General features: G+C 38.0%; 1 protein-coding gene across 1 annotated transcript in view; it reads right to left on the bottom strand.

Annotated features, from left to right (window-relative positions):
- CARMIL1 (capping protein regulator and myosin 1 linker 1) overlaps window positions 1-21,787 on the bottom strand; it is a 352,275-nt gene that overhangs the window by 155,884 nt on the left and 174,604 nt on the right. Inside the window, exons 6-11 of the mRNA XM_003788342.2 lie at window positions 20,743-20,840; window positions 20,342-20,412; window positions 20,010-20,083; window positions 8,983-9,058; window positions 3,710-3,798; window positions 2,342-2,436 (exon numbers count right to left, since the gene is read on the bottom strand). Coding sequence (XP_003788390.1) covers window positions 2,342-2,436; window positions 3,710-3,798; window positions 8,983-9,058; window positions 20,010-20,083; window positions 20,342-20,412; window positions 20,743-20,840 — 503 coding nt within the window. The remainder of the gene's footprint in view (window positions 1-2,341; window positions 2,437-3,709; window positions 3,799-8,982; window positions 9,059-20,009; window positions 20,084-20,341; window positions 20,413-20,742; window positions 20,841-21,787) is intronic.

Raw genomic sequence — 21,787 nt, 5'->3', positions numbered from 1 at the left:
CCTCCCTCAACCCACATAACGCCTTCAGTGAAATTTTGTGACTCATCACAAATCTAGTCCTTCAACTTTCTCCTATCTCACACTCAAATCTTGTTAAATATTAAAAGATATTTCAGGTAGGCAGAATTCTATGAAAGTTTCCATGATTCTCATTCCTGGTGTACATGAACTACATAACTTCCTCGAGTATTAGGGAGGCTGGTGAATACTGCAGACGCTTGAATAACATGGGTTTAAACCACACAGGTCTACTTATAGGCAGATTTTCTTTCACTTCTGTCACCCTGACACAGCAAGACAGACCTCCTCTTCTTCCTCCTCCTCTTCGGCCTACTCAACATGAAAATGAGGATAAAAACCTTTATGATGATCCGCTTCCACTTAATATGAAGCAAACAGTAACTATATGTCTTCTTCCTTATGATTTGCTTAGTAACATTCTCCTTTCTCTAGCTTACTTTATTGTAAAAATACAGTATATAAAACATATATGAAATATATGCTAATTGACTATGCTATCTGTAAGACTTCTGGTCACCAGTAGTAATGTTCTGGGGAGTCAAAAGTTGTATGTAGATTTTCGACTACTCAGGGAGTTAGTGCCTCTTACCTCAATGTTGTTCAACAGTAAACTGTAATGGGTTATCATTACAATGACTAGGTTACTGATCAGTTGACTTTGAGTTTGTCAAAGGGAAAATGTCCTGGGTGTGCCTGAGTTAGCTAAACTGTTTAAAAGCAACTAAAACATCAGACAGATGTGCTCAAACACAAAGCAAACTGCTATGTTGTGAGCAGAGTGGGCCACATGGAATGGACTTTTCCAGGATCATAGGCTTTAAGAGCAGGAAGTATGGCCAGCGCCCATAGCACAGTGGTTATAGCACCAGCCACATATACTGAGGTTGCCCGTTCAATTCTGGCCCAGGCCAGCTATACAACAATGACAACTGCAACAACAAAAATAGCCAGGTGTTGTGGCAAGCACCTGTAATCCTAGCTACTTGGGAGGCTGAGGCAAGAGAATCACTTAAGCCCAAGAGTTTGAGGTTGCTGTGAGCTGTGACACCAAAGCACTCTACTGAGGGCAACAATGAGACTCTGTCTCCAAAAAAAAGAAAGAAAGAAAGAAAAAGAGCTGGAAGTGGTCCCTGCCAGGAGATAGCAAGAAAATGGGGTCCACAGCCCTACATCTCCAAGGAAATGACTGTATTTTGCCACATATTATGTGTTCCCATGTGAAATGCATTCCCACATTTTTGGCCCCAATTTTTAAAGCACTCCTTGAGAAAGCGGCTAGCTCTCTAGTGGAAGAGAGATATCTGGGAAGGGCTAACAGCCCCTGGTAAATGTGCAGATTGCACTGCCCTCTGCCAGCTGCTGCTCTGTGAAGGCTGCCCTCTTCCTTCTTCCCAGGAGCCCATCACTCCTTGCCACCTCAGGTGCTGCAGCCATGATGGTCACAAGCATGACCAACAGAACAGGAGTTTCTGAGGCTGCTCCAAAGGCAGCCAGGCAGGTCCATGGGGCCTGCCTGGGATTTCCAATCTCTGCAGGCAACTGGGTCTCAGCCCACATGACTGCACCCTATCTTGCCATTTCCACCACGGCCCCTGCCCTGATTGTAGCACTTGGTGGGGGCTGCTTCTGCCCTTTCCTGCTGGTTCCCAGATACTCCCAGACTGGAAACCCATGAGCCTAGCTGGCTCAGCCAGGAGGGCACAGAGTCCCTGGGCGACCCACTAGGCTTCCCTGTCCCCAAGCCATACTACCCATGTATAATATTCATTTCTTATTTTTCCCTCAAAAATTTGGAGAAATAGGTATACATTATACATGGCAAAATACAGTAATGCCGCCAACAACCAGTGAACTTGAGGAGGAAGGACTACAGTCACAGATGAGATTGCAGCCCTTGCTGACAACTTAATTTCAATCTTATGAAAGAGACCCTGAGATAGAACCCAACTAACCAGACCTGTGCCCAACTACTGACCCAAGGACACTGTAAAACAATAAGTGGGTATCATTTTTAAGCTGCCAAGGATGTGGTAATTTGTTATGGAGCAATAGATAAAACTAATAAGATTTTTAAAAAACAGTATCTTCCTTTCCTTTTATAATCACGCTTCAAAAAAAAGGAAAGCAGGTCATAAAATTTTAGCATTCGTATTTTCATGAAAGGGTGAAAAGAACTAGAAACCAATGAGAGCATCAAAAGCATTTAGAATATAATTACAACTTAGCTTGATACTACTCTTCAGGCATGGCTAAATTAAAACTACCTAATCCTCTTACTCTTACAATTCTGGCATCAAAGATAACACGAACACTGCAGTACCTCTATCCTCCAGTGGGTTGCCAGCAAGGTTAATCGTGTGGAGTCCTGAGTTGGGATTATGTGCTAGAGCACTGGCCAATTTCTGTGCAAAATCTCTGCAAGAAAACAAAACAATAATATTAAATAACACAAAGTATGAAACTGTTCAAATAAAACATCTGAAGCTTAGAATAGAGTGAAATCTAAAAGAGAAACCTCCCTTAAAATATTAGTCTATATATCCTATATTTGCTAACGCCTATTAACACTTCATTACAATGTTTGTAGAGCCAGAATATAGTTCATTTTGATTGGCCAAAAGCAAATGGTGTGTGTGTATATAAATATATATACACATATATATACATATAGGCATTATTTTATGCATATATATGGCATTATTTTAACCAAAAAAAACACTATTTTAGTTATGTTTAACTTGAAATAACATACTAAGTGCTATGCATATGAAACTGTCAACTTTCCTTACTTAGCAGCATTAAAATCTTTGTTCTAACAGATTCTAACTCTTAGTGCTCTTAACAATAAGACTTAGGTAGTGACTTCTAAACCACTAAATAAAGACTTTGTAAAAGAGTTAACTTGAAAAGGGAGAGATAGGACTAAAACTGATCCAAAAAAAAATAATAAAATCACCAGCAATGATGATAATAAAAGACACACATAACATGTACAATTTGAAAGGCATTTTTTCAAGCACTTTATACAAATTAATTCATTTGTCCTCATTGATTTAATTCTATAAAGTAGACACTATTACTATTATTATTCCCATTTTAAAGGTAAAGAGATTGAGGCACAGAAAGCTTAAACAAGGCCACAAGGCATCTGGCTCAAGGATGTACACTGTTGGCCACTACACTATGTACCCTCAAAATTGTCAAGGCTGGGTATAGTGGTTGATGCCTGTAGTCCTAGCACTTTGGTAGGCTAAGGCAGGAGTACTGCTTGAACCCAGGAGTTCAAGACCAGCATGAGCAAGACCTCATCTTTTTAAAAAGTAGAAAAATTAGGCATAGTGGCAAGTGCCTATAGTCCCAGCTGCTCAGGAGGCTGAGGCAAGATAATCACGTGAGCCCAGGAGTTTGCGGATCAGGTTGCCGTGAGCTGTGATGATACAAGTGCACTCCAGATAACAAGGGAAGACTGTTTCTCAAAAAATGTAAACAGTCAAGTGACACATCAGTAGATCTTATCAGATTCTTGGGCTTCATAATAATGATTTAGATCATGGGGATTTTTTTTCCTTCAGAAGGGAAAGCACTGTGTATATGGGTGGCCCAACTTTCTTTTAAACTATACATGCATTAGAAGGACAAGCAGTATAAAGTTTTAAAGTAACATTTACATATTCAGGAAAATACTCACGTTCTAAGTCCAGCATTTTCCAACACCAATTCTTCCAGTCGATTGGACCTACTCACCACCCTCAAGATCTGTTCGCAGACGTCAGTGGACTGTAACAGAAAACATTCTTTGACCACTCCATAAATCTAAAGGAAAAAACTTCTCTTCATTGTTATAAATCTGTGCAATGTAATATTAATTACAGTTCATTCATACATTCCATCATTCATTCAGTAAAGCTTGAATGAGCACCCATTACTTTGTGCTATCACAATGAAGATCCTAAGACTACAATGACATAAAAGAACAAACTCCCTGCCTTCAAAAGTAGGCATCCAGCAGAAGAAACAATCAAGAAGAATGCGATGGTCTGAGTTTGTGTCCTACCAAAATTAATATGTTGAAAATCTAATCTCCAATGTGATGGTATTACCAGGTGGGGCCTTTGGGAAATAACTAAGTCACAGGGTGGAGTCCTCATTAATAAAATTAGTGCCTCTTTTATTAAAAAAAAAAAACCCCAGAAAGCTACCTTGCTCCTTCCACCAAGGAAAGACACAGTTAGAAGGCACCATTCAAGAACCAGAAAGCAGGCCCTCACCAGATCAAATCTGCTGGAGCCTTGATTTTGTACTTCTCTGCCTTTGGAACTGTGAGAAATAAACTTTGTTGTTTGTTATAGCACCCTAAGGGACTAAGACAAAATAAATAAATAACGATAAAATAAAAGAACATTTTGATAGTGCAAATCTAACTCAGGCTTGGGAAAACCCAAGGATTTCCCATAGGAAGTGATGTCCAGAACAGAGAACTGAAGACTAAGTGGTAATGATGATGATAATAACATTGGAAGTATCTTTTACTGAGGTCTTACTATGTGCCAGGCAGGGAATTAAGCCCTTTATGTGCATTTCATTATAAAACCATTAAAAATTATTCCCTTTTCATAAGAAAATTAAGATATAAAGATTTAAAGATGTTATGTACTTTGATCAGTAGGCTTCAGTAAGTAGTTGATAAATGCTAGCTAGTACTAGATACTCCTATTGGTAGTCTCTAAAAGAGGGTAAAGTAGGAAACAACCTAAAGAGAGGAAAAACTTCAATACATAATTGGCTCCTGTGTTAAGAAACATCATGTTTTTTTAAATAGCCATTATGTAGTTACATAACAATTATGCCTATGGAAATATTTTGAGTGCTTAGGATACAATGTTAAACCAAAAATGTATAATTAGAATAAAATGTTAACAAGACTATAGTAATTAAAATGAGTAATATATGTAACAGAATCTTGAGGGACTACGAAAAATGAAGAGCTATACCCTGGTGATAGAATTGTGCATAATTTTTCTTTTTAATCTTTACTTATTAATGTTTCTATGTTTATTTATATCGTGCCTTATTCCAAAACTAACTTAAGGTGGTTCCTGACCTTATACATGCATTATCTATACATTAAAACCTGACTTTAAAATATCTTTACAACTTAAGGTCTACTTAAATCCTTTATAGGTATTTTCAAAAAGAAAGGAAGAGAGTAGCCATGGTATGTGATAATCAGATCAATTTGTTTTCTTATAATACCACAACAAATTATAGTTCTTTAACCTATCAGATCCCAAATACCCAACTGGGTTAATCATAATTGGAAGAGAATCTAAAATATAGCATAAGTTCTCTAGCCAAATATACCTAAAACCTAACTTGGAAATACCCCAAGTCTCACAGCCTCTAAGGGCGCTTATCATTCTTAAATGCTGTTTGATTCCATTTGGTCTATAATGCCACTTTCACACTATTCCTGGGTTTCTAGGGTATCTCTCTGATTGATGAGGGAAGAGAAAAAGGAATTAAAAGGAATTCCAATTGACCTGATGGCTGAAATTCACATGAAGCTGACGGTTATGATTTTCAAAATGGTAATCCCCCCTTATCAGTATAATTCTTTGTCTGATAACATCTAATATGCAAAGAAACTAATCTTATTCTGTGTTATCATGATAAAAAGTGATTACTTAGGTAATGTTTTGCAGTGATTATTCTAATTCCCAAAAATAATCCTTGGAATCATTATCATTTCTAGGCAATCTTTCAGAGGATCCAGAAAAATAATTTCTGGGCTTTGAAGAGTTAATGGTCATTAGAGTTATAAATACTGTGATTAAAATTTATTAAAGGAAATTTATGAAACTGTGTCCAACATTTCTTTAAGATGCCAGCAGGGGAGAAATGTAACAAGTCATTTGATGATTACACTTATTTTACTAATTTTTATAAAGTGCCCATTATATGAAAAGCATTTTCTACACTGAAGAATACAAGGGCTGTCTGGAAAATATCCAGACATGTCATATGAAAAACAGAGACATACATGGCTGGAAACTTTCTGGACAGCCCTGTATATAGAGATGTAAATTTAAAGAGATACCCAAACAAACCTGCACACTAAGGAAAATGTGATAATTGCAATAGTACTTTCCAAATGTCTACACGCTCAACACTGTTTAGTGACTTAGAAAGAATTTTTTACAAATGAATACAATAGTTCATCCAGAGCTTGCCTTTATTATTAACAAAAATCAAACATATGTAGCAAAAACTAAAATCACTACAAAGAAACAAATGAAATAGTGCAAAATAAAATAATACAGAACTTTTGAACAAAAAGAAACTATATACATTATCTAGTCTAACCACATCATATTTAAAAGACTAAAAAAAAAGATAGGATGATGCTCGGTAACTTGCTGGAGTTACAAAACTAGTGAAGTCAGGCAAGACCCCAATTCTATTCCTGTTTTAATGAATGAAGAATACTGGGGAGAAACATAGTCCTAATTGCAGAATATTTGGTAGCTTTTAAAAATATCCTTTATTCAAATTAGTTAGAATGACTACCAATTTGTTTCATAAGCACAAATCATATCAATTCATATTTTTTTTTTTGTGGTACCTTAGATAGGAGGCTTTTATTTGGGCACAATTGTGTCTAGGCACAATTTGAACCCAGACAGTTCATTTAAATTGAAAACAAGCCATGTATTTCTGCCACGTATTTCTGCCATGCACTTCATGTTTAAAAAGCCAAAGATGTTCTCTCCATGTTGTTCTTTCCTTCAAATAAATACAATGTAGAAACCGTTCTGAGATGGCCCAATTCCCCACCAAAGGGGAAAGTATCATTCCTTTTTAACTTTGGGTGAAAAACATGAAGAATTTAGTCCTCTTTTTGAAGATTTGTAGCTTGATATCCACAAAAACCATTTTTCATTTTAAGAGACCAAATATTAAATATATACACAAGTGTATTTTTGTGTTTGTCTCAGTTAATAGAAAAGCAACGGCAGCAGTCTCAAATCCTGTCATTCTACTTCCTCACTTCTCAGGACACCCAAGAAAGAATATCAGCACTCACATGCTTTGTTTTGCCAGACCTGAAATGACTAAGTGAATGTTTTCTGTCCTAAACAGCTGAGGCAGCTACAAGGATATGATACACCTGGAGGGAATAATGACAGAATGGCAGCACCAACCGCCCAGACACCTTCCTGTAATAGGAAGTTAGGACAATTTTCAAAAGTGGGATATCCACAACCTCCTGGAAACCCTCTGGGGGGCCCATTTTGAAAACCATGAGTTTATGTAAATGTTTAAATAAACCAGGAAAACTGACTTGGTAGCAAGCCATTGTTTTCTCTGATCCCACAATCCCTGGGCTAATCTACTTCTCATTCCTCCAATGGCTCCCCTTTCCCACAAGTAATCTTTGCTGGCTCAGTCCTGGAAATGATCCCAACTCATCAAGCTACAAACAAGAGGCTTCTATTCCCAACACTTCCTTCACAGCTACCTGCTGCTCCCTGTGGGCTTGCCTGGCTCCCACTCCTGCCACCCCTAGCTCCATCATTACTGCTTGAACACAATTCCTGTTCAGCGGATACAGTTCACATAATTTACACTCCCATATTTATTCATTTTCCAGCCTCTTTGCTAATCTGATTGTGATGATGATGATAATAACAGTCAAAAGTTATAAAGTACCTATGTCAGCTACTGTATTAGAGTTTCTATACACATCATTTGTTCATCTCAGCCACCAGCAAATGAGCAAATATTGTCATGTTCTTTCAACAAATTAATTTGACATCTATGTATTAAGCAAACTTCTTTTAGAGTACTACTATCTACACACTGGAGCTACATCCTATGATAAGAACTAGATAGAGATAAGACCTGAGCTCCAACCAGCTCACAAAAATAGGTACAGAGGAAGCTGAGGCTTTGGAAGATCATGTAATTTATTTAAGGTCACACAGCCTTGTAATAAAGAGGCAGACTCTGAAACCCAGGTTTCTGACTCCAAGTCTACACTCCTATCCTATACCAAACTTGTTCCTAAAGGGCCCCAAGTGAGTTCATTCCATTTTCATACATACAATGCTTCAAGCCTCCCAACTCTAGGCAAACTCAGAGAATCAGTAGCCTGCCCACTACCCATCTCAGCCCTCCACCTCATGCAGATCCATTTCTCAATCCAAATCCAATCTCTTAACCCCCCAGTTACTACAGCCACTGGAAGCTGGAGACTCGAATGTGAGAGTCACCAATAAAAAAAAAAAAAAAACCTAAATTATTTCTTATCCTAAAATAAAGTGCCGGAAAGTTAATTCATGGATAAGCATCTGTCCATATGACTGCTTTGAACCTGCAAAATCCCCAACAGAGAATCTTGTTTCCACTACCAAAATGGACCAAATATTTGGTTCCTCCACACCTTACAGAAACCAATTGATTTCACTTTGATCTCATTTTACTTACAAATAAATCTGCCTAAAACCCCATCTAGACAATCAACATGAACTATCGTAATTCAGTCAGACTGACTGTACTGGTTAACAGTTATCTAAATTCATAGGAAGGGAAACTTTGTGGAGACAAAATGTAAGATAGGAATATACAAAGCTGCTATTTGCAGCTGTGCAAATGTAACGTTCATAGTTTTTGCCAACTGAATGAGTTTGTACTGAAGGCTACATTAAATGTGTCTTTCTGTTCATGTACTAAAATTGCCTGAAGCAGCTAAAAACATGAGGAAACACTTCTTTGACGTATCTTACATTATAAATTATACAAAATGTTATTCAAATCACTTAAAGGAAAATATCTCTTCAAGAAACAAAATATATGCAATTTACCAGTACGGTAGAAACATTGTTTTTGTTTTTTAACAATTATCAGGTTTTTGAAATTCAGCAAAGCCAAACAACATTTTCTGTATCTTTGATCACTTACCAGTTTTAGATCCTTAGAGGATAGCTTTGTGAACCACTGATTGTATTCTAGAGCAGCGATGATAGGTATTAGGTCCCTAGAAGCAGAAATAACAAAAGTATATGAAAGTACTCTCACAAAGCCATATTGACACTTAAATTTTTAATCCATGGCACTCAGGTTTACTTTTCAATTCCTATGATTCATAAACACAACATCCAACTTAAACTATTTTGACCACTTAGACAACAATTAAATTCTGTAAGATAGGTCTTCAGTACAAAGAATTCCCAAGAGTTGAAGTAAACTGCCTCAGGGACTACGATTCCTGCTTCCAAAGGAAAAAGGGTTGGTAGCAGTCTTTGCTTGGAGAATCTCCTTGCTCTAAGAGAAATTATACATCTAATTCCACACTAATAAGTCTTGTTGGAAATAAGAACACTGCTGCTTCATAAATTCTTTAACTATCAATTATCTCGCATAGTATTCTCTAGTCCAGAATTCACATTACAAGCAAATACAGTGGCACGGAGGGATTCCCAATGCTTAGCAAGCATATTTGCAATCATTTGGCAGTTTTTCCAGTTCTCAGAAGTGATTACATCTATGAGATAGTCCAGGTGCATTTTTGTCTTATGCTTATCAGCTCTTCAGCCATACAGCAGAGTTATTTGCATGAGAGATCTGCGTCCACTCCAATTTCCAGCCTGAGCTCCCACAACACATCCCTATCTCATGCTCAAGAGAAACAGTCAACAATTTGCTACTTATCTAACATGATAAGCAATTTCACATTTGGAATTATCCTTTACTGTAGTGTTCAGTTATGTGTCCTTAAATGACTACATCACACTTTCTCCCCTCTAATTCCTCTCCTGTTTAATCCCTAGCACATTGCTTGCATCTCTAGTTAGCATTTATTTTATTCTATCTTATATTATAGTTTGTTGCTTTACGCATCTGTTCCCTGCCACCTCCGATTGTAAGTTCTTCAAAAATCATCATCTGTTTCAGTTTTTTGATATTAATAAGGCCATATTAGTGTTATCTCCAGTGCATGAGCAGTAGATAATCACTTTTTTACTGAAACAACAGCCTTTTTCTTTTTTTTTTTTTTGAGACAGAGCATCAAGTTGTCCCCCTGGGTAGAGTGCCATGGCATCACAGCTCACAGCAACCTCCAACTCCTGGGCTCAAGCAGTTCTCCTGCCTCGGCCTCCCAAGTAACTGGGACTACAGGCACCCACTACAATGCCCGGCTATTTTTTGGTTGCAGCTGTCACTGTTGTTTGGCAAGCCCAGGCTGGATTCGAACCCACCAGCTCAGCTGTATGTGGCTGGCGCCTTAGCCGCTTGAGCCACAGGCCCTGAGCCAACAACAGCCTTTTGATAGTTGTTTTATGATTGTCCTTGCCTATCGTCATTCCCTCCACTGACAAGAGCTCTGTGCTTAGAACGAGTCCCTGCATCTCTCCCTGTTGTCTGATGATAGGCTGTAGCTTCTCAGAGGTAAATTCTATTATATTCTAGAGAGCCCTCAAAGCCCACATTGTTCAAGCGCTCTCTTGTACATTTCAATGTTCAGATCTATGCCAAAGCATTCTCATCTCATCTCCTTTTGTGGATTCAATGTCAAGGAGTGACCACACTTCAGAACCGCATTATTGTGTATTCTAGTCTGCCACTTAATCTGATTTGAAGGATGACTAGCTTTTGTTATAGATAAAGTTATTTTCAGGAAAACTGAAAGACATCAAGAATACAACCAGTTTTTACATGAATGCAACAGGCAAAAGAGCATCATCTCTACATACACCATATAATACCCTTGAAAAAAAAAAATTCTTGTACAATACAAGTCAAATCTAATACTTAATAACACTAGGAATGCTTATGGTATAATATTAAATTCAAAGATATACAACATTCTAAGTGTACATTTGTGTGATATAGTTGACGATTCTAATTAATAAAAACTACACATAAAATGATAACTACAAATGCTCACCAACACAGTCACTGTGTCTTGTCTTTTATTAGAGAAGAAAATACAACAAAGCATCGGAAGGGTGGGTGTTAACATTAAAGGTGATACTAGTGTTTTTCGAACAAAATTATCATCTGACATTTTTTAAATTTGTCTATAGTGAGTCATATTCATAATCTAAAAGAGTTATTGAATTAAATGTTCTGTGGATGGTATAAATTAAAATTTTGTTCTAGAACAGAACTATCCATGAAGATGGTGGAGATGGTTTGATGACCATGTTTCTCTAAATCACGTGAAGGCCTAGGCTTTCTGATGATTAAAAATGAAAATCAGAAGGAGATAAGCACATATCTTAACTCAGTTCTTATTTATTACTAAGTACTAGGCAGTACTAGGCTCTGAGGGCTAAAAGATGAGTAAAAAGAACAGCTCTTGGGCCCTCACTGGTGAGGAAAGCCCCCTGCCCAACCATCTGCAGCACGATGGGAGACATGCTGAATAGAGAGAATGCTGAAAGAGCCGTAAGAACACATTAGAATGGAAAGAATTCTTCCAGGAGTACACAGGGAAGGCTTACAGGGCTTAAAAGATAGAAAGGAATCAACTAGGCAGGAATTCAGAAACACAGAATTAGTAAAAGTCTATATGCAGGCATGGAAACCCAAACATGCCAGCAACTGTACCCACTCATATAGCCAACAAGTGGCAGCCACGTGCAAAGTCCTGGGCTTGACACAACGAAACAGCAAATGTTCCCTGCCCTGCGACAGTGAAGGCCTAGCATAGCCTAACAAGAGACTCTGGAACGAAAAGCAGCTATAAGAGAATAGAATAAGCTTCATGAGGTAGGGGGAATGCAAGACACTATGGGAGCAGATAAACGAGATGCTAACCAAGCAGGTCAAGAAAGCCTTCTTCCAGGAAATTACTGAGCCCTTAGAGATGGGGCAGTGGGATGAGACGCATATTCTAGGCAGAAGAAATGAGAAACAGAGGAAAGTTTAGTTTAGTCTAAGAGTTTTTACACCTGATACCAAAAGCATGATCCAAAAAGAAAAAAAAGAAACTGATAAACTGTACTTTATCAAAATAAAAAGATTTTGTTCTGCAAAAGAGGTTAAGGGAAGGAAAAGACAAGCCATATACAGGGAGAAAACATTTAGGAATCACGTTTCTGACAAGGGACTTGCGTCCTAAGTGTATAAAGAACGATCAAAACTCAGTAATAAAAAACAATCACCTCAATTTTTTTTAAGTAGGCAAAAGAGCTAGATAAACACTTCACCAAATAAGGTACATCTGTAGAAAATAAATACATGAAAAGATGCTGAAAATTATTAACCCTTAGGGAAAAACGAAAATGCTATACCACCATCTACCTATTGAATGGCTTAAAAAAGAAAAACAAAAATCCCTGACAATACCAAGTACTGACAAAGACGTGGAGCAACTGGAACTCTCAAACACTGGTGATGACAATGCAAAACAGCACACCCAATGTGGGAAATAAATTGATAGTCTTAAGTTTAATATACGCTTGCCACCTGACCCAGAAATCTCATTCCTAGGTAGTTTCCAAAAAGAAATAGAAATTGCTTACTTATATACTATTATTTGTAACAGCTGTGTTCACAATTGTTAGAAACTGCAAATACAGATGTCCTTCCAAGATACTGTATGATTTTCATGGCTAGATTAGAAAAGGCAATTAACACAGCTTCTACCCAGCTCTCTTTCGTGGCAAGCTCACCCTTAGAATCTCATTGCCTTGCTGTGAAGAAGTCCAGACCACATGCAAAAGCCACAACAGGTTTCCCAACAGATAGTCAGCATCAGCCATAAGACATAAGAATAAGGAAGCCTTCACTGTGACTCGTGATTGTTCTTGCTGTGGGCCATTAAGTTTGGAGTGGTTTGATACACCGCAATAAACAACCAGAACACTTAGTATCTAGAAATAAATATTGAAAGCTACAGTAAAGAAGTATGCCTGCACACAAGGTAGACATAAAAAGCATTTAAGCAGAGAAATATTTGAGAAAGTTAATTTCTGCAACACCCCTAGGAAATATCAGAGGCAAAGTAACGGCCTCTACAATGCAAGCAAAACATATTAGTATCAGAGAGACAAAAGAAGCCTGAAGCATCAGATATGTGTAGGGGCTAGAACAAGAGCCAAGGTAAAATAGAGAGTTTTTCCCAAAAGTAATCTCTCAACCAAAAATGGCAGAACTTCTGTAAGTTGACCACCTCAAGGACTGCAACAAAGTGGTCCACAGGTGGAACTCCCATTGAGTACATGTGGTACATATCCGATCTATAAAAATTAGGTCAACTTATGGTGGTCAAGTAGGTCACCTTAGGAAGGTGGTCAACTGTGGAGGTTCTATTGTATATATACTTTTGTATATACAAAGAAACACAAGAGTATTGGAATTATTATCATAACCGGGTGGGGGAAGGGATGGAAGAGAGAGCTGTGATTAAAATTGATGTATATAAGCCTTCCGAGGAGAAGCAACAGCCTATTTCTTCTTCTTCTTTTTTTTTTTTTTTTTGAGACAGAGCCTCAAGCTGTCCCCCTGGGTAGAGTGCCGTGGCATCACAGCTCAGAGCAACCTCCAACTCCTGGGCTCAAGCGAATCTCCTGCCTCTGCCTCCCAAGTATCTGGGACCACAGGCGCCCCCCACAATGCCTGGCTATTTTTTTTTTTTTTTGATTGCAGCTGTCATTGTTGTTTGGTGGGCCCGGGCTGGATTTGAACCTGCCACCTTAGGTGTATGTGGCTGGTGCCTTAGCCACTTGAGCCACAGGCGCCAAGCCAACAGCCTATTTCTTTACCTAAACAGAGGACATAGTGATTAAATCTATAATTATTTGCATCCTGGTACATATCTGCATGCTTTTCTCTAAGGAGACAAGTGTAAGAATGGCTTTAGCAGCTTTGTTCATAATAGGCAATAAGCTAACCAAAATATCTGTCCAACATGCAGTAAAATGAATGAATTGTGAAATGTCCATACTTTAAACTACAAAATAGAAACAAAAGTGAATAACAGCTACACGCATCAACATGTAACACCTCTATTTCTAAGATGCTTAATACCTCCCAACCTGGCTGCAATGTGCAAAGAATGAGGAGTTTAAGTCTGAAAAAACTAAACGCCCAGGAAGTACGTCAGCAAACACATATATAAAAGTCAAGGTCTACACTGAGTGACATTCAAGTCTCCTAGAATTCATTATTCTCTGGGCACCAAGCTACTGTGACAGCCAGAACAAAAATGGAACCCAAGGACCAGGAAGACTCAGGTTTGCATACAACAGATAATTCTGCATACAAAAGAAAAACTATTATGGAGCCAGTAATAAAACTCTGATGAGGTCCCACTGCGATACAAAATACACAAGACAATACATAACTAATTTCATTTTTGAGAGTTCATTTTCCCAGATGGCTTTCTTAGGACACTATAATAGTAAGTAATCGCATAAGCAAATCTTGGATAAATATTCAATTTGACACAGGCCTCCCTACTACTATGTTGATATCACCTACTGCAAAGACTTACCTCGATTTCTCTTCTGGGGTTTGTATTAATTCAGACCAACCATACTCATGTTTTCAGTCCAAGCAGTGCTGTGGTTATATTACACTAACGTGAAAGGTTTCTAAACAACAGCTATTATCCTATTGTCTGGTTTTCGCACAGTGAAAAGTAGGAACAATTTTTTTAACCATCATCCCATAACATTCATTGTTCATCCCACTGTGCTTTGATTTTCTATAAGAATTGTAATTACGATGTGACCTTTGATCTGAAGAGTATTAGCCTTAACGAATTACAATAGTTTGGGGAACCTTCTCATGAGTCCTAGCAACATGGCAACATAGCATTGTCCTGTCCATTTCCATATGTTACTTCTATCATTTCCTTGAAATGGGAGCACAAATTGTTAAGACTCAATCCCCTGAGAAAAAAGGTACAGCATTTACATCCCTTAGAGCCATGTGACATAATCACTTCTTACACAACACTGAAGAGAGATGAGGCAGTGAATATTTACTAACCTCTTTACTAATAATTTATTACATGGGGGGGGGGGGGTTGCTTTGTTTTTCACCTAATCACTGGCTTTGAGTTGTAATAAAAGCTAGGATCCTTATTTCTTGCCTCAGTTGACACTTCTAAATAATTCAAACCTTCCCTTAAAACTCAAAAGAATCAAGGTTTTTCTCTTACGTTTTTCTTCATGTATAAGAAAAAGCCATCATAAAACTGGCAAAATAAGAGAATTATAGAAAAGATGTCTCTGGAAATGTACAATTTTAATGTAGGGATTTTGTAACTTTAATTCTTTATTTTCTTTTTCAATTCAGAAACTCATCACTTTATATAGATATTCATTTTAAAAGAGGACAAGACTTTTAGGACATAGAAATAGCAAGCATTTTTGTTAACATTTTTGCAAACTGTTACTAACTGTTCTAAAATATATTCATCCATATAATCTCCACAATAATCTCAGGAGGGGTTTATTACTATGGCATTTTACAAAGATCTCAAGGCACAGGGAGTTTAAGTATATAGTCGAGGCACAGCCAGAATTCAAATCCAGCCACTGTGATTCAGGAGCCCATGTCTTAATCACTGGTTTATCATCACACTAATGACTAACCTGCTTTCCAACCTGTCAAGAAAATCTTCAGCCTACTCTACAGAGGAATCCAGGATGGTCTATCTGCCCAGCGGTTCTCGACCTGTGGGTTGCTACCCCTTTGTAATAATGAAAATATATCCTGCATATCAGATATTTACATTACGACTCATAACAGTCGCAAAATTACAGCTATGAAGTAGCAACAAAAATAATTCTATGGTTGTGGGTCACCAGAACATGAGGAACTGTATTAAAGGGTCGCTGCATTAGGAAGGTTGAGAACCACTATTTTAGACTGAAGAATTGACCTTTCATCACAATTAACCAATCATTTGGTTTCTGATTTTAAAGTCAATACTAAGATGTATTCTTTTTTAATTTCTCAAGTAACAACTGTATAGTGCTCTTATTTTTGAACATCAAAAATAAACTGCTAATATGTGGGGCTATTTTTAAAAGTTAAAATGTAAAAACCTAAAGAAGTCAACAAGAGATTTAGATCTCTTGCCAAAGTTTTTGCTACTCAAGATTCTAGATAACCTATTATTAAACTGAGTTCTGACCTCATCTTTCTGATCTGCATGATTTCATAAGATCTTAATTCTCCCAGTTACTATTTTCAGGCCAAATTCCCCTCTTTATTCCCTTTCTCCTGCCCGTCCTCTGCCTGAAATTGTAAAAACATTGAGACTTTTAAATAGACCATGTGAAATCCACCAGGAAAGTGTTAAAGAACAAAAATAATTGACAGATTTAAAGGATGTCTAGCAAGCCCCACAATCTACAACGTGGGGAAAACACAAATATAGAGAGCAATAATTCAGTGAACAACATCATGGATTATTTTTATTCTATCTACATACCACAGGAGTCAAGGTTTCCCATTAATAAATCTTATAAACATTTAAAGGCTCACAAGGAGGTGTTTTATGCAAGAATGCATAATCTTAACTACTCGTCATGCTCTGTGCTTGCACACAATGGAATATGCACTTGCAGTCGGGCTGGTAAAACTCAGCCACAGCATTATTGTCTTCCTGACAGTCACTGACAGCCTTTCTGGGGACAATTTGGTCTTCCTCTGTTAGATCTACTTGGAAAAAAATTTCATGAATTAGCTATTCCTTTCTGGCATCCTAACTCATATAGAGATATGTCCTATATATTATTAAATTACTAGTTGGACCACTCACCAAGTCTGTGAAGGATGTCGCTACCTAAACCAGTTCACAGAGGACATTCTCAGATGTCTAAAAGAGTGGTTTCTAAATTTTTGTTTGTTTGTTTGTTTGGAGACAAGAATCTCACTTTGCTGCCTTTGGTAGAGTGCCATGGCATCGTAGCTCCCAGCAACCTCCAACTTTTGGGGGGGGGGGCTCAAGCAATTCTCTTGCCTCACGTTCCCAAGTAGCTGGAACTACAAGCAACCGCCACAGTACCCAGCTCTTTTTAGAGACAAGGTCTTGCTCTGGCTCAGGCTGGTCTCAAACCTGTGAGCTCAGGCAGTCTACCTGCCTTGGCCTCTCAGAGTGCTAGGATTACAGGCGTGAGCCACTGTGTCCGTCATTTCTAATTTTTTTGATCATTTATTCCTAACACTGAAGTATTTTGAATATCCCCCCCCAAAATGTAAATCATATACATGTGCTCTAGTAGTAATATGTTAAGCTCAGTTTAAAATATACAGACACACACATAAATAAAATGGATGAGAAAAAAATAAACACAAAAGTTCTACTCTTAGCTTCATACTCCCAACATAACATCATTTTATTCTCCCCACTTATTCCATCTCGAGAACCCAGGTTAGGAATCACTGTTCTAAAGAACAACCATTTAGAGAAATTCAGGCATGGAAACAGAAGGCAATGCTGTGCACACCTCATTTCACATTCCAAACCTATTTCTTCCTTTTTAAATGAGCATGGGAATAAAAAAAATGGAGCTTTGATTATAAAAGAATTACACTAGTGCCCTTAGGACATCCTTGTCAAACATAATCCACACTTAGGACTCTTTCCTAATAATATCACACCCAAGAATGTCACCTTCATGAGTAAGAAATATGACAACACAAAAGCATGAGTCTGCTGGCTGGGCTCTCATGAGCCAAGTTTAAACTCAGTGATGCGTGTTGTTGAGTCTTTGAAGGATTGATGAGATTAGCTCCTCCTAAAAAATCTTCCAGGAACCGGAGAGATCAGTGTATTTAAAGCTATATATTCTCTTCCCCTTGGCACCATTACCTCTACCCTCATAATTCCCTGCCACTCCAAATTACAGTATAATTATATTTTTAACTTGTCACCTCAGAGACCTTCAAGAGATCCGATGAGAAATTTATAAAGACTTGCTCTATCTATGCTTCTTTTGCCCCACTGATACCAAAACCAGAACAAATTGAAAGAATATACTTAAATGAAATTTGGAAACCTATAAATAACAACTAAGTGAGCAGTTTTCGAAGTATTCCCTAATTACCATTCTCCAGAGACTAACTGGATGGATCTAGTATAACCACTGTCATCCTCACACCTAAATGCTTATTCAGCAACAACAGAGTGCCTGGTCTTACTGATGCCATACTTCTTGCTGATTTATTTTTGTTTTGAAAAACACACTTATTTTTCACCAAAATGGTGTCTATGTAAGCAAGCAATGGTTTATGAATGCTATTTTTAAATTAATAATGTTTTGAATTTTAATTTCTAATATGGTAAACACAAATAGAGATAATCCACATAAACAAAAGATCAGACTTTTTTTTTTTTTTTTTTTTTTTGAGACAGAGCCTCAAGCTGTCCCCCTGGGTAGAGTGCCGTGGCATTATAGCTCACAGCAACCTCCAACTCCTGGGCTCAAGCGAGTCTCCTGCCTCTGCCTCCCAAGTAGCTGGGACCACAGGCGCCCGCCACAACGCCCGGCTATTTTTTGGTTGCAGCCGTCATTGTTGTTTGGCGGGTCCAGGCTGGGGATTTGAACCCGCCACCTTAGGTGTACGTGGCTGGCGCCCTAGCCCGTTGAGCTATAGGCGCCGAGCCGATCAGTCTTTTTTAAATGAATGTATAGGAGTCCCGGCCCCAAAAGCACTGAGACCGGATAATGCACGTCTGTGTACTATTCCTATCCTATTCTACAATTTTCTTGGACTGTAAAATATTTTCCCTTTTTCTTTCTCAGTTTACATTTTTATAAACCATACAGGAAACATTTTGCCTAAAATTGAGAGTCCAAAGTTCCCTCACATATAGGGAGAAGAATACCTCTCAGCAGGAGAAAATTGCCTGCTACCACAAAAAGGAAGCAAATGCTAGCCACAACTACAGACATGGCTGAGTCTGCTTTACCAGCCTCCCTAGACCTAGGCTGTGCAAAGAGATGTTTCCATCTAGTATAATTTTTCCTTGCCTGACTCAATAGGCTAGAACTCTTCACAGATCCCACTGGATTTCCTGTTAGGTAAGTGGAAAAAATAATTTGAAATGGTGTTTTAAGGGGCAAGATGCAGGTCTTAAGATAAGGTATGGGCAACAACAATCCTCTATGACATTCCAGTTGTCCAAGTGGCAGAAAAGTCCTGCTGGAATCCTAGATTTCCCTTTCAATTCCAAACACAGTGAAAAGATTTGCTGGGCTGGTATTCCTCCCTGTAGGGCCGATATCTGTCCTCCTACAATAAGTAGCAGCATATCCAGGACTGATGAGATTGAGACAGGCCAGGGTAAATACGACCAGAAAAGACATACTGGAGGGCAGCCAAGGCTCAACTTATTAGGAGTTAAATAAATTTGCCAGATCGACTCCTGCTAAGAGAGGCAGAAACTAAATGAAGCTTTCTCTGGAGCTTTGACCACACAAGTGACAGCTCTAAATATATTCCAGTGAAGATCTTAAAACCCAAAAATCTCCCAAATAACTTATAACAGGTTTCATGACTTCATTATCACTAGCGCCAGGCAGATGTTGGCAACATGATATTCACCAATATATGCACATATACCCTAGCGATGCCCAATTGAAAAAGAAATTGTGAACTAAAAGTCATTTGTTAAGATTCCAGTATAAAGTTTCATCTCCCCAAAATGTTACAAATGGCAATGAGGTAAAAACAATACTGCAGTTTATATATAGGGCAAGTAGACTTTTATAAGCTGCTATAGGAACTGTTTCTATGATGAAATTCAGCACATACTAGATTTTGGATACACAGGTGCACCTTGACATGATGAATATATTTGAAACTATTAGTTGAAAGGCAATACCCAGAGATTTTCAGATTCTCCTGGTTCCCTTTATACAGTGATTCTCTGACGATAATATACAGCTCAAAAGAGAACTACAGCTCTAAAAAAAAATTGGATTAGCAGAAAGGAAAGAAAGAAAGAAGCCGCTTACCTGTGGTCAAGATGACTAAAGTCTTGTAGGTTCAATTCCCTGGTATCTTGTGTCAGATAAATTGTATCCACATCCTAATTGAAATATCATTCAGTCACGTAATTAGTCCGTGTAGGTGATCAGGAAAGCAAGAGAGATGCCAAGAGAGTTAAACAATGACAAAGGTAGACTTTTATGTAATTTGAGAAAGGTAGATTTTAAGCAAAAAACAAATGGTTAGAAAGAAAGCAAAATAAGCCAGCCAAATATTAGAATATTCTCTAGGGGTGTGTGTGTGTGTGTGTGTGTGCGTGCACGCGTGCGCAGACATAGATGTACACAGACATACTTACCCATTGTACTTCTTCCCTGTATGAAAATCCAAGCCAGTCACAAACACAGGCATACATCTGAGAAAAGCCACCTGAAATATAACAGAAACGCTGACAGGTTTTCGGCAAAATGATTTTTAAATTAAAATTTAAAAGCTTAAATATGGCCAATGTTGACAGTGTTGATTATCCTTTTGGGGGGAAAACAGCAAAGATTCTCCTCCCTGTTCTACAGTAAATACATAGCAGGATGTAATGCAGCTTAAATATAGGATTTTTGTCCACCAATCTGAAGTCTGTGCACTGCTAATTACACCTTAAAACTAATTGTACCTTTACAGTAGCACACTAGAAATAGACTTCACTTCCTGGCAGGGGGATATCCATCCAGCCATTTACATTTGGGTAAAATGCATGCTCACCACAGGGGCCCTGCTCAGCCACAGTCTGGCTGTCCCACAGAGCCTGGAGACTAGCCAGTCGCTCAGATGGCTCCATAGATACTTTTTTCATGATTCTCCTGTAAAATCAACAAAACAACAAATTTCACAAACCAAGTTTTTTTTGAGTTGCACATATATTTTGTCAAACGTCTTTTTTGAAACAAAGAAGAGTGCCACTTCAATTTTAACAAATATGAATCTGTTTTTTGAGCACTAGGGAGCTGAAAATCTATGGGAAATTAGTAACAAACCCATTTATTTAACTTTCCTTTATAAGCAAAAGGTATTTAGCAATAGTAATAGGCTCTTATGTTACTGTCTTAAAATATTACATTATGATAGAATAGATATAAAATACTGTTTTACTTCAGTTATTAGATTATATATATGCTAAATATAAATTATTGATTTTCAAAGAATTAAAGTAAAAAAAAATCTCTGTTCTTCCATAATGCTCCGGTCAAATGTCCATCAAAATATGATCATTTCGCATTGGAATAGTTGTTCCCTTTACTCTCTCTACCCTTGGGCTATGATTCTTCTAGGGCAGAGAACATTTGCAGCTCCTCCCAAACCCTGGCCTCCACCTGAGACTAGCACAAAGTTCCTGCACCCATGTGCAGAGGTGGGACAAAGTAGTTGTTAAAAGCTCAGCTCACCACCCCAGACTTTATTATTTGCAGAACTTGCAAAATAAAACAACCTATCCCATTAGGGTTATTGTAAGAAAGAAAAAAAATAATACCTATAAAGGTATTACAGCAAACTCTGGTGCATGGTAAAGTCTCAGTAAATACCAGTGATGCTATTGTAGTTATCATATAGGGATCACTTAATGCACAGTCTGTGAATTCATTAATGAACTCTCAACATTTTTATTAAAGGTGTACAAAGTGCCAAGACCCATCACTGGGTACTAGGCATACAATCACTATCAAAAATAGTGCTGTTGGCTCGGCGCCTGTGGCTCAACCGGCTAAGGCGCCAGCCACGTACACCTAAGGTGGCGGGTTCGAATCCCCAG

This window comes from Otolemur garnettii, unplaced genomic scaffold, assembly GCF_000181295.1.
Source record: "Otolemur garnettii isolate 467f Iridium unplaced genomic scaffold, OtoGar3 scaffold00026, whole genome shotgun sequence".
NCBI lineage: Eukaryota > Metazoa > Chordata > Mammalia > Primates > Galagidae > Otolemur > Otolemur garnettii.
Note: the sequence above shows the minus strand (reverse complement) of the source record. Positions and strands in the feature narration are given on the sequence as shown.